The sequence below is a fragment of the Triticum aestivum genome, chromosome 2B, assembly GCF_018294505.1.
Source record: "Triticum aestivum cultivar Chinese Spring chromosome 2B, IWGSC CS RefSeq v2.1, whole genome shotgun sequence".
In the NCBI taxonomy this organism is placed as follows: domain Eukaryota; kingdom Viridiplantae; phylum Streptophyta; class Magnoliopsida; order Poales; family Poaceae; genus Triticum; species Triticum aestivum.
In genome coordinates, this window is record NC_057798.1 from 13607509 (window position 1) to 13622039 (window position 14531).

General features: G+C 46.5%; 1 protein-coding gene across 1 annotated transcript; it reads right to left on the reverse strand.

Annotated features, from left to right (window-relative positions):
- Nucleotides 1-11727: 11727 nt before the first annotated feature.
- Nucleotides 11728-13397, reverse strand: LOC123039959 (uncharacterized). The gene has a single exon (XM_044462934.1). The coding sequence runs from the start codon at nt 13294-13296 to the stop codon at nt 11899-11901; it is 1398 nt and encodes a 465-aa protein (XP_044318869.1). The 5' UTR covers nt 13297-13397; the 3' UTR covers nt 11728-11898.
- Between the last annotated feature and the right edge of the window lie 1134 nt (nt 13398-14531).

The window sequence follows — 14531 nt, forward strand, 5'->3', positions numbered from 1 at the left end:
TATTGAAGTTGATAAAGCCAAGGTTGATGCTATTGAAAAGATGCCATGTCCCAAGGACATCAAGGGTATAAGAAGTTTCCTTGGTCACGCCGGGTTTTATAGGAGGTTCACTAAGGACTTCTCGAAAATTTCTCGGCCTCTGACTAATTTGTTACAAAAAGATGTACCATTTGTCTTTGATGATGATTGTGTAGAAGCATTTGAAATACTTAAGAAAGCATTAGTCTCTGCACCTATTGTTCAGCCACCTGATTGGAATTTACCCTTTGAAATTATGTGTGATGCTAGTGATTACGCTGTAGGTGCTGTTCTAGGGCAGAGAGTTGATAAGAAATTAAATGTTATCCATTATGCTAGTAAGACTCTAGACAATGCTCAAAGAAATTATGCTACTACCGAAAAGGAACTTTTGGTAGTTGTATTTAATTGTGATAAATTCAGACCCTATATTGTTGATTCTAAAGTAACTATTCACACTGATCATGCTGCTATTAAATATCTTATGGAAAAGAAAGATGCTAAACCTAGACTCATTAGATGGGTTCTCTTGCTGCAAGAATTTGATTTGCATATTGTTGATAGAAGAGGAGCTGAGAACCCCGTTGCAGACAACTTATCTAGGTTAGAGAATGTTCTTGATGAACCATTACCTATTGATGATAGCTTTCCAGATGAAGAATTAAATGTCGTAAGCACTTCTCGTAGCACTCCATGGTACGCTGATTATGCTAATTATATTGTTGCTAAATTTATACCACCTAGCTTCACTTACCAACAAAAGAAAAAGTTGTTTTATGATTTGCGACATTACTTTTGGGATGACCCACATCTTTATAAAGAAGGAGTAGATGGTGTTATTAGATGTTGTGTGCCTGAGCATGAACAGGAATAGATCCTACGCAAGTGTCACTCCGAAGCTTATGGAGGACACCACAGCTGGAGATAGAACTGCACATAAGGTATTGCAATCTGGTTTTTATTGGCCTACTCTCTTCAAGGATGCCCGTAAGTTTGTTTTATCTTGTGATGAATGTCAAAGAATTGGTAATATTAGTAGACGTCAAGAAATGCCTATGAATTATTCACTTGTTATTGAACCATTTGATGGTTGGGGCTTTGATTATATGGGACCTTTTCCTGCCTCTAATGAATACATACATATTTTAGTTGTTGTTGATTACGTTACTAAGTGGGTAGAAGGTATTCCAACTAGTAGTGCTGATCATAACACTTCTATTAAAATTCTTAAGGAAGTTATTTTTCCGAGGTTTGGAGTCCCTAGATATTTAATGGCTGATGGTGGTTCACACTTTATTCATGGTGCTTTCCGTAAAATGCTTGCTAAATATGACGTTAATCATAGAATTGCATCTCCTTATCACCCGCAGTCTAGTGGTCAAGTAGAATTGAGTAATAGAGAGCTCAAGTTAATTTTGCAAAAGACTGTTAATAGGTCCAGAAAGAATTGGTCCAAGAAACTTGATGATGCATTATGGGCCTATAGAACTGCATATAAGAATCCTATGGGTATGTCTCCGTATAAGATGGTTTATGGAAAAGCATGTCACATACCTCTCGAACTAGAACATAAGGCATATTGGGCTATTAAAGAGCTCAACTATGATTTCAAACTTGCCGGTGAGAAGAGGTTATTTGATATTAGCTCACTTGATGAATGGAGAACCCAAGCCTATGAAAATGCCAAGTTGTTTAAAGAAAAAGTTAAAAGATGGCACGATAAAAGGATACAAAAGCGTGAGTTTAATGTAGGTGATTATGTATTTCTATACAACTCCCGTTTAAGATTTTTTGCAGGAAAACTTCTCTCTAAATGGGAAGGTCCCTACGTTATCGAGGAGGTCTATCGTTCCGGTGCCATAAAAATCAACAACTTCGCAGGCACAAATCCGAAGGTGGTAAACGGTCAAAGGATCAAACACTATATCTCAGGTAATCCTATAAATGTTGAAACTAATATTATTGAAACCGTAACCCCGGAGGAATACATAAGGGACACTTTCCAGAACGTTCCAGACTCCGAAAAGGAATAGGTATGTGTTACGGTAAGTAAACCGACTCCAAAACAAATTCTAAGGCAATATTTCCCTGTTTTGGACTATTTCGAAAAATAGAAAAATAAGTAGCAGTCCGGGGAGGACACGAGGCCTCCATGAGGGTGGAGGGCGCGCCCTCTCCCCCTGGGCGCGCCCCCCTACCTCGTGAGCACCTCGTGTCCCCTCCGGACTCTGTTTTCTTGCACGATACGTATTTTGGTCTGTAAAAATTCATTATATATTCTCACGAAGGTTTTGACGACCGTATCACGCAAATATGCTCTGTTTTCTTTCAAGCTGTTTCCATTGCAGATTTGAGGATTCCGGAGACTCGATCATCCTTCTATGATAGTGAGCCTATGCCATAGAAGGTGGATGACAAGCTTGCATCATCAACAACACCTCCACCACCAACAACGAAGAAGGAGACATAATCACATGGGTATGGGCACTCCCCTCGGCAACTGCCAAGCTTGGGGGAGGTGCCCCGGTATCGTATCACCATCACAACTCCTGTCTTTACCGTCTTTCTTAGTTCGATCCTAGTAGTAGTATCTTGATATAGTAGAATAAAGTCATGGCATGATTTAGTTTTGAAGTTTTGCTTTATGATCCCTCTATGCAATCGAGTCTGTGAGCTATATATAATAAAGATTAGTGTTGAGTCAAGGGCTTGATTACTTTGACATGATCTTGAGTGAATAAAAGAAGAGAATAAAAAGAAACAAAGAGCTCATATTGATCTTATTGAAAGTAATGACTTCACATAGAAAGAGTATGATGATTAAAAGTTGTTGGGAGTTGGCAAATATAGCTTTGGTCATCGTTTTAATTAATAGGAAGTAATAAGGAGAGAGAGGTTTCACATATAGATATATTATCATTGACATCTTTTGTGATTGGGAACACTCATTAAAATATGACATGCTAAAGAGTTGATGTTGGACAAGGAAGACAACATAATGAGTTATGTTTTCTTATATCTGAGATAAAGTATGTTGTCATGGTTCCTCTAACATGTTGAGCTTGCCTTACCCCCTCATGCTAGCCAAATTATCAGCACCAAGTAGAGATACTACTTGTGCTTCCAAATATCCTTAAACCAGTTTAGCCATGAGAGTCCACCATATCTACCTATGGATTGAGTAAGATCCTTCAAGTAAGTTGTCACCGATGCAAGCAATAAAAATTGCTCTCTAAATATGCATGACTTATTAGTGCAGAGAAATAAGCTTTGTACGAACTTGTTGTGGATGCAATAAAAGCGATGGACTGCATAACAAAGGTTCACATACAAGGGGCAATATAAAGTGACGTTCTTTTGCATTAAGATTTTGTGCATCCAACCATAAAAGCGCATGGCAACCTCTGCTTCCCTCTGCAAAGGGCCTGTCTTTTATTATTATCCTCTACCTTATGCAAGAGTCACGGTGATCTTCACCTTTCCTTTTTCATTTTATCCTTTGGCAAGCCTAGCATGTTGGAAAGAACATGATATATATATCTAATTGGATGTAGGGGAGTATGAATTATTATTGTTGACATTACCCTTTAGGTAAAAGGTTGTGGGGCAAAACTATAAGCCCCTATCTTTCTCTGTGTCCGGTTAAAACTCCGTAACCACAAGTATTGCGTGAGTGTTAGCAATTATGAAGGACTAAGTGATAGTTGAGTATGTGGACTTTCTTTTAAGCTCTGACATAGACTCTTTCCGATGTTATGATAAATTGCAATTGCTTCAATGACTGAGGGTATAATTTGTTGGTGCTCAATAAGGGTTCTGATTCATACTTTGGCTTTGTGAAAAGATCATCACTTTAACATAAGTAATCATATGACAAAATTTATATATGTTGCTGTTATGAGAATAATAATGATGCCTTCATGTCCGTATTTTATTTTTTTATCGACGCCTCTACCTCTAAACATCAGGACATATTTATTGTTATCGGCTTTTCGCTTGAGGACAAGCGAGGTCTAAGCTTGGGGGAGTTGATACGTCCATTTTGCATCATGCTTTTATATTGATATTTATCGCATTATGGGTTATTATTTCATGATATGTCACAATACTTATGGCTATTCTCTCTTATTTTACAAGGTTTACATGAAGAGGGAGAATGCCGGTAGCTGGAATTCTGGGCTAGAAAAGGAGCAAATATTGAAGAGCTATTCTGCACAACTCCAAAAGTCCTGAAACTCCACAGAATACCTTAAAATAAATAAAGAAAAATCGTCGCAAAGATGAAGGCCAGGGGCGCCACACCCTGCTCACGAGGGTCAGGGGCGCGCCCCTCCCCCTTGGGCGCGCCCCCTACCTCGTGGGCCCCCTGGTGGCTCTCCGACGTCCATCTTCTCCTATATGAAGTCTTTCAATGAGAAAAAAATAGCAAGCAACCTTTCGGGACGAGACTCCACCGCCACGAGGCAGAACCTTGGCGGAACCAATCTAGGGCTCCGGCAGAGCTGTGCTGCCGGGGACACTTCCTCCGGGAGGGGAAATCATCGCCATCATCATCACCAACGCTCCTCCCATCGGGAGAGGGCAATATCCATCAACATCTTCACCAGCACCATCTCATCTCCAAACCCTAGTTCATCTCTTGTATCCAATTCTTGTCTCCAAGTCCGGGATTGGTGCTAGTAGGTTGCTAGTAGTGTTGATTACTCCTTGTAGTTGATGCTAGTTGGTTTAGTTGGTGGAAGATCATATGTTCAGATCCTTTATGCATATTATTACCCCTCTAATTATGAACATGAATATGCTTTGTGAGTGGTTATGTTTGTCCCTGAGGACACGGGAGAAGTCTTGCTATTAGTAGTCATGTGAATTTGGTATTCGTTCGATATTTTGATGAGATGTATGTTGTCTAACCTCTAGTGGTGTTATGTGAACGTCGACTACATAACACTTCACCATTATTTGGGCCTAGAGGAAGGCATTGGGAAGTAATAAGTAGATGATGGGTTGCTGGAGTGACAGAAGCTTGAACCCTAATTTATGCGTTGCCTCGTAAGGGGCTGATTTCGATCCATATGTTTCATGAAATGGTTAGGTTTACCTTAATACTTTTGTTGTAGTTGCGGATGCTTGAAATAGAGGTTAATCATAAGTGGATGTTTGTTCAAGTAAGAACAGCACCCAAGCACCGGTCCACCCACATATCAAATTATCAAAGTACCGAACGCGAATCATATCAGTGTGATGAAAAGTAGCTTGACGATATTCCCATGTGTCCTCGGGAGCGCTTTTCTTATTATAAGAGTTTGTTCCGGCTTGTCCTTTGCCACAAAAACTACCTTGCTGCACCTTATTTACTTTTGTTACTTGTTGCTCGTTACAATTTATCTTATCACAAAACTATCTCTTACCACTTATTTCAGTACTTGTAGAGCATACCTTGCTGAAAACCGCTTATCATTTCCTTCTGCTCCTCGTTGGGTTCGACACTCTTACTTGTCGAAAGGACTATGATAGATCCCCTATACTTGTGGGTCATCATAATCCAGCAGGGCTTCGCCAAGGACCGTGAGAGACGAGGAGAAAGAGAGGTAGGGCTGCGCCAGGGAGAGGTGGAAACTCTTGTGTATGGCAGCCCCAAAACCTAGCTCAAGTATATATAGGGGAGAGGGAGGGGGCTGCGCCCCCTCTAGGGTCCCCCCCCAGGGCGTGCGGCAGCCCCTAGATCCCATCTAGGGTGCGGCCAAGGGGGGGAAAGGGGGAAACTTGCCCCCCAAGTAAGGTGGGTGCGCCCCCTCCCCAAACCCTAGGCGACTTGGGCCCTTGTGGGGGGGGGGGGCGCACCAGCCCACCTGGGGCTGGTCCCCTCCCACACTTGGCCCATGCTGCCCTCTGGGGCCGGTGGCCCCACTTGGTGGACCCCCGGGACCCTCCCGGTGCTCCCGGTACGTTACCGATAACACCCAAAACTTTTCCGGTGACCAAAACAGGACTTCCCATATATAAATCTTTACCTCCGGACCATTGCGGAACTCCTCGTGACGTCCGAGATCTCATCCGGGACTCCGAACAACATTCGGTAACCACGTATATCTATTCCCTATAACCCTAGCATCATCGAACCTTAAGTGTGTAGACCCTACGGGTTCGGGAACCATGCAGACATGACCGAGACGTTCTCCGGTCAATAACCAACAGCGGGATCTGGATACCCATGTTGGTTCCCACATGTTCCACGATGATCTCATCGGATGAACCACGATGTCAAGGACTCAATCAACCCCGTATTCAATTCCCTTTGTCTAGCGGTATTGTACTTGCCCGAGATTCGATCGCCGGTATCCCGATACCTTGTTCAATCTCGTTACCGGCAAGTCTCTTTACTCCTTCCGTAACACATCATCCCGTGATCAACCCCTTGGTCACATTGTGCACATTATGATGATGTCCTACCGAGTGGGCCCAGAGATACCTCTCCGTTTGCATGGAGTGACAAATCCCAGTCTCGATTCGTGCCAACTCAACAAACACTTTCGGAGATACCCGTAGTGCACCTTTATAGCCACCCAGTTACGTTGTGACATTTGGTACACCCAAAGCATTCCTACGGTATCCGGGAGTTGCACAATCTCATGGTCTAAGGAAAAGATACTTGACATTGGAAAAGCTTTAGCATACGAACTACACGATCTTTGTGCTAGGCTTAGGATTGGGTCTTGTCCATCACATCATTCTCCTAATGATGTGATCCCGTTATCAACGACATCCAATGTCCATGGTCAGGAAACCGTAACCATCTATTGATCAACGAGCTAGTCAACTAGAGGCTTACTAGGGACATGGTGTTGTCTATGTACCCACACATGTATCTGAGTTTCCTATCAATACAATTATAGCATGGATAATAAACGATTATCATGAACAAGGAAATATAATAATAATAACTAATTTATTATTGCCTCTAGGGCATATTTCCAACACCCCCAACACTGGTATCTACAACCCGACTGCGCCTGCATGGGACCAGGGCGCGCTGATCCACGCCCTCAACTCCATGACGATGCAGCAGCAGCAGTCGCCACCGACCGCGGATGGTACCTCGATACAGGTGCGACGTCGCACATGGCCTCCTCGTCCGGTATGCTCTCCTCCTCCTTCCCCCATACTTCATCTCGCATTGTTGTCGGCGACGGGACCATGCCTGCGACCAGGCACACCGACCACACCACCATCCCAACCTCAGGCCCTCCCATCTCTCTCCGCAATGTTCTTGTCTCCCCACACCTCATTCGAAACCTAATCTCTGTCAAAGCTTTAGCTCGTGATAACCCATTGAATGTTGAATTTGATGATTTCGGTTTCTCTCTCAAGGATCGAAGAATGAAGAGGGTGATCCTCCGCTGTAACTCGGACGATGACGAGCTCTACACCATGTCATCCGCGCCCGCATCCCATGATCACCACGCGCTCACCACCACCACCCGCGATCTGTGGCACCAGCGTCTCGGCCATCTAGGTGGAGATGCCCTTGGCCGCACTCTTCGTCTCACGGGCGTCGACTGCGACCACTCCGCCTCCGGTGTCTGTCATGCGTGTCAACTAGGGAAGAGCACTAGGCTCCCGTTCGGCTCATCCGGACATGTATCTTTCTTTCTGTTTCAGTTAGTGCACTGTGATGTATGGACCTCTCCCGTGCAGAGCAACTCCGGTTGCCAATACTATCTACTTATCCTCGATGACTATAGTCACTTTGCATGGACTTTTCCTTTGCGACACAAGTCCAATGTTCTTCCCGCGATCCGCATGTTCTTCGCCTTTGCACGCACTCACTTCAACCTTCCCATCCTCATGGTCCAAATGGACAACGACAAGGAGTTCGAAAACGCAGCCTCACACGCTCTCTTCTCCTCGCTTGGCGCCCAGCTACACATGTACTGCCCTTACACCTCACCGCAAAACGGACGAGCAGAGCGCGCACTTCGCACCCTTAACGACATCACGCGCTCGCTCCTCGTCCACACCCACATGCCATACTCCTACTGGGCCGAAGCTCTACAAACAGCCACTTTTCTCCTCAACAGACGGCCTTGTCGTCCTCGCCACGATCACTCGCCATTGTTCCTGCTCTACGGCGCCCAACCTGACTATGCCGCAATGCGTGTGTTTGGTTGTCTGTGCTACCCGAATCTCACAGCCACAACTCCGCACAAACTAGCCCCACGCTCTGTGCTGTGTGTCTTCCTCGGGTACTCGCACGAGCACAAGGGCTACCGGTGTCTCAACCGTGCCACTGGGCGCGTGGTGACCTCGCGGCATGTCATCTTCGATGAGGGCACGTTCCTTTTTCACGCCAACACGAGCGATCCAACAGAGCCAAATACATCCCTTCTCGACCACCTGGCCACCCTCCCTTTCGTTCCACAACAACCCAGGACCGTTCGACCATCTAACTCATCTCCTCCCACCATCATGGACGCACCCACGCCAGCATCGGCGCCTGTTGACATGGCAGTCCCCCCATCGTCCCCTCCCACACCCGAACCAGCGTCTGCCCTCTCCGCGCCCACGACACCCGAACCGGTGTCGCTCACCTCAGCTCCCGCCACACCGCCTCACGTGGAGTCGACGGCCACTCCTGTTGCCAGCGCCTCCACTGCCTCGCCACCATCCTCACCACCGCCTCGCTGCCGTGCCTGCCCACTCCCAACACACCCCATGCAGACGCGTGCGCAAGCCGGCAAGTTTCTTCCTAACCCTAAATATCACCAGAACCTCACAACATCCACTACACCTGATACATCCCCGATCCCAAAATCCGTGCGTGCCGCGTTGCGCGATCCTTATTGGTTGGCTGTGATGCAGGTGGAGTACAGGGCCCTCATGGAGAACAAGACCTGGAGGCTCGTACCGCGGCTGCGCGGTTCCAACATCGTCACCGGCAAGTGGCTGTTCCGACACAAGCTCAAGGCTGACGGCACGCTCGAACGCTACAAGGCCAGATGGGTGGTTTGCGGCTTCTCCCAACGCCCCGGCGTCGACTTCAACGAGACCTTCTCACCGGTCGTCAAGGCGGCCACGATCCGCGTCGTCCTCACCGTTGCAGCATCTCGTCGATGGCCCATGCATCAAATGGATGTCAACAATGCCTTTCTGCGCGGCCACCTGACGGAGCAGGTGTACTGCCAGCAACCTGCTGGCTTCGTCGACGAGGCTCACCCCGACCACGTCTGTCTGCTCGATCGCTCCCTCTACGGCTTGAAGCAAGCGCCACACGCCTGGTTCACGTGCTTCGCTGCGTTCGCCCGCAACATCGGCATCATCACTTCTCAGGCGTACCTGTCTCTTTTCGTGCTCCACAACAACGAAGGCGCCGCCTACCTCCTCCTCTACGTCGGCGACATTATTCTTGCTGCTTCATCGACTACGCTTCTTCATTAACTCCAGCGCCGGCTCTCGACAGAGTTCTCGATGAAAGATCTCGGTCCACTTCACTACTTCCTCGGCATCGCCGTCACACGCACTGCTGACGGGTTCTTCCTCTCTCAACGGAAGTACGCCGAGGAACTACTCGAGCGCGCCAACATGCAAGCCTGCGAGACGATCTTGACTCCTGTCGACACCCGCTCGAAGCTCTCCCCGACGGATGGCGCGCCGGTGCCCGACGCCGCGGACTACCGCAGCCTCGTTGGCGCTCTCCAGTACATGACTATGACGCGCCCCGACATTGCCTATGCAGTCCAACAATGCTGCCTGGTGATGCATGACCCGCGCGTCCCACACATGGCGCTGGCGAAGCGGATACTGCGCTATCTCCGGGGCACCACAAGCCATGGACTGTGCCTCCAACCAGTTGCCTCCCTCGACCTTGTCGCCTACTCCGACGCCGACTGGGCCGGGTGTCCGGACACACGCCACTCCACCTCCGGCTATGCCGTCTACCTTGGTGATGCTCTGGTGTCCTGGTCCTCCAAACGCCAGGCCACCGTGTCCAGGTCGAGTGCGGAAGCCGAGTATCGCACCGTCGCCAACGCCGTCGCCGAGAGCTGCTGGATACCGCAACTCCTCGCCGAGCTAGCGACTCCTCTTCGCAAGGCCAGCATTGTCTTCTGCGAAAATATATCCTCCGTCTACATGGCTGCCAACCCTGTGCATCATCACCGGACCAAGCACATCGAGCTTGATATCCACTTCGTCCGGGAGAAAGTGGCCCTCGGCGAGCTGCGCGTCCTACATGTGCCAACGAGCCAACAGTTCGCCGATGTTCTCACCAAAGGGCTACCCGCGCCAGCGTTCGAGGAATTTCGGTCCAGTTTGTGCGGGTCATGCATCACCAGGCAGGGTGTTAGCAGTTAGCTAGTCTCTCCCTCTCACCTCTCTCCACCGTGCGCACGTACTGCATGCAATCGCCCACGATCCATGCACGTAGCCACGACCTAGCGCTCTGCGCCTCTGTTGTAACCTGAGCTATATATACGAGTGTATAGATCGGAGAGCACCTAAGGTGCGATCTCCTCTCCCCATAGCATTCTACAGAAAGAACTTTCGAACCAATTCCTTGTGCCTATGACGAGTGTGGGACCTAGCCAGCAAAGGTCATACCGTGCCTGCCAGCGATCATGAATTGATCCCCAATCTCCTTTCCCGAACAACCATGGCGGCAGCCCTGAGCCACTGGCGAGCCACGCCGCTGACCACCTATCACCACCGTCGCGCCTCTTGCGGAGCCATGGTTTCGCCGACGTCAAGTGCAAGACCGAGGGAGGAGGCGACTAGGATAACTTTGAGATCCGCAAGGGATCACGCCCATGGGAGCCTCACTGGTGGCAAGGTGCGCCCCCGCGGTACGCTGCCAGTTATTCGAAATCCTCGGTAAATTTAATTGGCACTGGTCTCCTTCTCTTAAATCTTGCTGAATTTACGGATTTTCGGGAGCTGCTAGTCTGTGAAGGATCTAATATACTCCTGTAGATGCATACTGTGACCTAATCCAGGCAGAATCAGCACATCACTGAGCTTCATCTTCCCTGTACATACTATATAGCATTGTGGATTGGATGACATGGAACCAATGGAGTTAACACATATATAGTATAGGAGTACGCAAACATGGTGTCAACAATTACAAAATGTTAATCGGAACCACGCGATGATGATTCGTACAGCTCTTTCTAGTTGGCCTGCTGAGGAGTAGTAGCTACTGCCACTTTCACTTTGGATGATGCTATCTAAAAAATGCAGGGTGATTGTTGGATCTGATAAAACATACTCCCTCTATAAAGAAATACAAGAGCGTTTAATTAGATCACTAATTTAATTATTTATATATAAATACTCTTATATTTCTTTGCAGAGGGAGTAAAATTTTATCAAAATGGAGATCTGTCATACGTTTAGGCGAATGTTATATAATCACCCTTCAAATCCTTTACATGGCCATGTCTTGCCAACACAAATATTCTCAGGTATCAGAAAGTACAACAAGAGTTACATTATACGAGTTCTCAAACTAATTTAGACTGGTACTCCTCGTCGCTTCCTCCCTGGCATGACATTAACTTCATGCGTATCCAAAGCACTACTTGTAGTAAAACCAGCAAATAGTGAATTATAAGGCTGGTCACAATGGGCAAGAACATAAGCTAGTAACTTACACACTTCCCTAGACTATGTTACTACCTCCATAGTGGGTAGGAACGTCTATGTAGTGTCATGCAACGATGTATTTATTAGGTTATAGACTCATTGTTTCTTGGAGTGTGTGATGTTCCGGTAACTTAGCTAGTTACCACAAGCACCTCTCTCTTCATTAAATATGTGCCACATAAGCAAAGTTGTATTGGAGTGTGTGATGTTACTCCTAAATTCCTCCCCATTGTGACCAGCCTAAGGCGGTATCCTTGATTTCCATGAAATTAGATTAAAGTCTCCGTTTGGTCTAACAGTAGGGTCTGTTAGAAGTTCCCCAAACGTCACACTTGGCAGTTCCTTGATTGAAACATTATTTGTATAAGGTATTATGCAAAGTGGATCCAAAGCAAGGTCTGTTATCACCACTGGATGGCCTTGTTCTATAGCCGTTACAACCACTGGAGGGCCTTGTTCTACATGTATGGCTGGGTCCACACTAAATCGGGCGAGGTTTCTTTTAACATATCTCATCACCTTGTCCAATATGCAACGCCAAAACTGAACATCGAGATTCTTTCTCAATATGTCTGCGTACACATTTGCTGAGACAAATGAACCATCCGCACTGTGCATTAACTTGGCAAATTCATCTGCTATCTGTAGTAGTCGCGGATGTTCTGTAGGTTCTACGCTTCCGAATGCCAGTGTCTTGAAAAGGTACCTCAACGCATCATAAGACAGAGCAGTAAGGAAAATTGGTTTCACCGATCCAAACCGGGCTAATCTTTTAAGTTTACTTATGATGATGATCTTGCTTCCTCTATCCATTCTTATGAAAAACGAGTGAAACTTTTTCCAGTGATCGTCATCTACATCAAAAGCAAACTCAATAACTACCAACATCATACCTTCCATAGTCCTTCTGTGCTCACATATTTTCAAAAGGCTGCCTCCATTCAAGTGCAATACAGATGGGAAGCGTGAACGGACCCTTTCATCGCCGCACACATGGGCAACCAAAGTTTTCTTCCCAGTTGTTACACCACCTATGATCGGGAGAACTGCCAGTGCATGATCACTAGGAGGGTCGTTGTGTTGCAACAAGAAGCTGAAGAGCTTTTGCTTCTCAGCGTGTCGGCCGAACATGAAGTTTTCGGTGTAAAGATAAACATCATATGGCATACGAGACATGCGCTCACATCCACCAAGAAGAACAATAAATTCTGCCATGTTAGCAACAACAATTTCTAGACTTTCCAACGCACCATGTGACTCGAGGCGTGTAACCTTATCATTTGTTGTTCGAGAGCGCTTGGGTAAATATAAGCTGCTTGCAGATGAGTGGTTGATGCTAACCTCGTCGAAGCCTGCGGTGTCTTGGAGGTCACGGTACCTCGAGTTGTCCAGCACACCATATCCTCTATACATGGCCTCTGAGAGCGTCTTGAGCTGCATCATCATTCCGGAGTTGGTTATGTACCTCGTGTCTGCCTCCTCAACCATTGTACCAGCTCTCATTAGCAGGTGCTGCAACCTCTCCACCACCTTCTCCTCCTCTGATTGAGGATGCCTAGAGGAGTTGTACTTGTTCATCAGAAATGAGATGAACTTGCTCACAAATTCACCTGCAACTGCAGACATGACAACCTCCATTGCCAGGATTGGTGGGGTAACGTGTTGGTCGGTCTGTGCACAAATTTAACTAGACTGGCCTCTGCAGACTCTTGGCAAAACAGAAAAGTGTCCAGGGATGATTTTGACTGCAGCGAGTGGGTGGGTGGCGCACGGATATTTGTCTAGTCTAAATGTCAAGAGATGTGACAAGGACAAACCAACTTTCCGAGAAGCATGAAAAAAGTTGGCCAATAATTATCATATTCACGGCTGGTAGGCAGGTCCAAATTAATTATCTTTGTGTTTGTCTTTCTTTGGACTCCTTTTACATTTCACATGCGAGGGTATTGGTCATCCTCCTTGGCAGAGGCGAGCTCCTTCCTGGAAAGACAAGTCAGGCAGAGGGCGGCCATGTGCTAATTTCAGTACGTAATCGTGCCTGGAAAGACATGTCCAGCAGGTAGCCTATTTTCTTATGTATTGTGGCCTGGAATAGCTCTGGAAAGACAAGTCAGGCAGAGAGTATGCAAGTCAAATTTCAGTTTCTGTAAAATGATCTTGATTCTCAATCTTTTTTTTTCTGTCCTGTTATTGGACATCCGAGTTCCCTTGTTTTTTTTTCCTTTTATTTTGTTCTGGGATGTTTGAATCCTTGTGCACAAGGAAATCTGTCCGACCGATGACCAATGGATTCAAGGGCGTGTGATCATAAGGGAAGTTAATTGTCTAAGCAACCTGAAAAAAATGGCTTGTATTTTTAATACTCATGGTAGTTATGTCCAAATTAATTGTTGTTCATGTATATTTAATCATCTTAGTATTTCTGTTTGTGGGTCTCCTACATTTTACATCAAATCACGATGAACACACACAAATGAAAACTTATAGCCAAGGGCACTTGTCGCGCCCCTCTTTCCTCTCTTTATTTTACTTTTCTCCTTTTTCTTGGTGTGACAAATCTCACGGCAGCCTCACATATATATAAATGAAGCCGTGCCCTGCTGCCTAAACCTACACGACCTGTAGCAACGAAACCTACTCGTACGCACACAAGTTACTTTCCTAATTCTAATCTAATTTAACCAAGCTAGCAAACTCCAAGATAGACACGCTATTAGTACTTAAGCACGCATGTAGTGACTCAACTATTACTCTTAGCGCGTAGACAACTATACCACGTGCAAGACTTTGACGCTTGGCAACTAATCAATCAAGATTTTTTTTAACAATCTCCCCCTATTTTTGACTTGTCATCCTCCTGCTCGCTCTGGTCT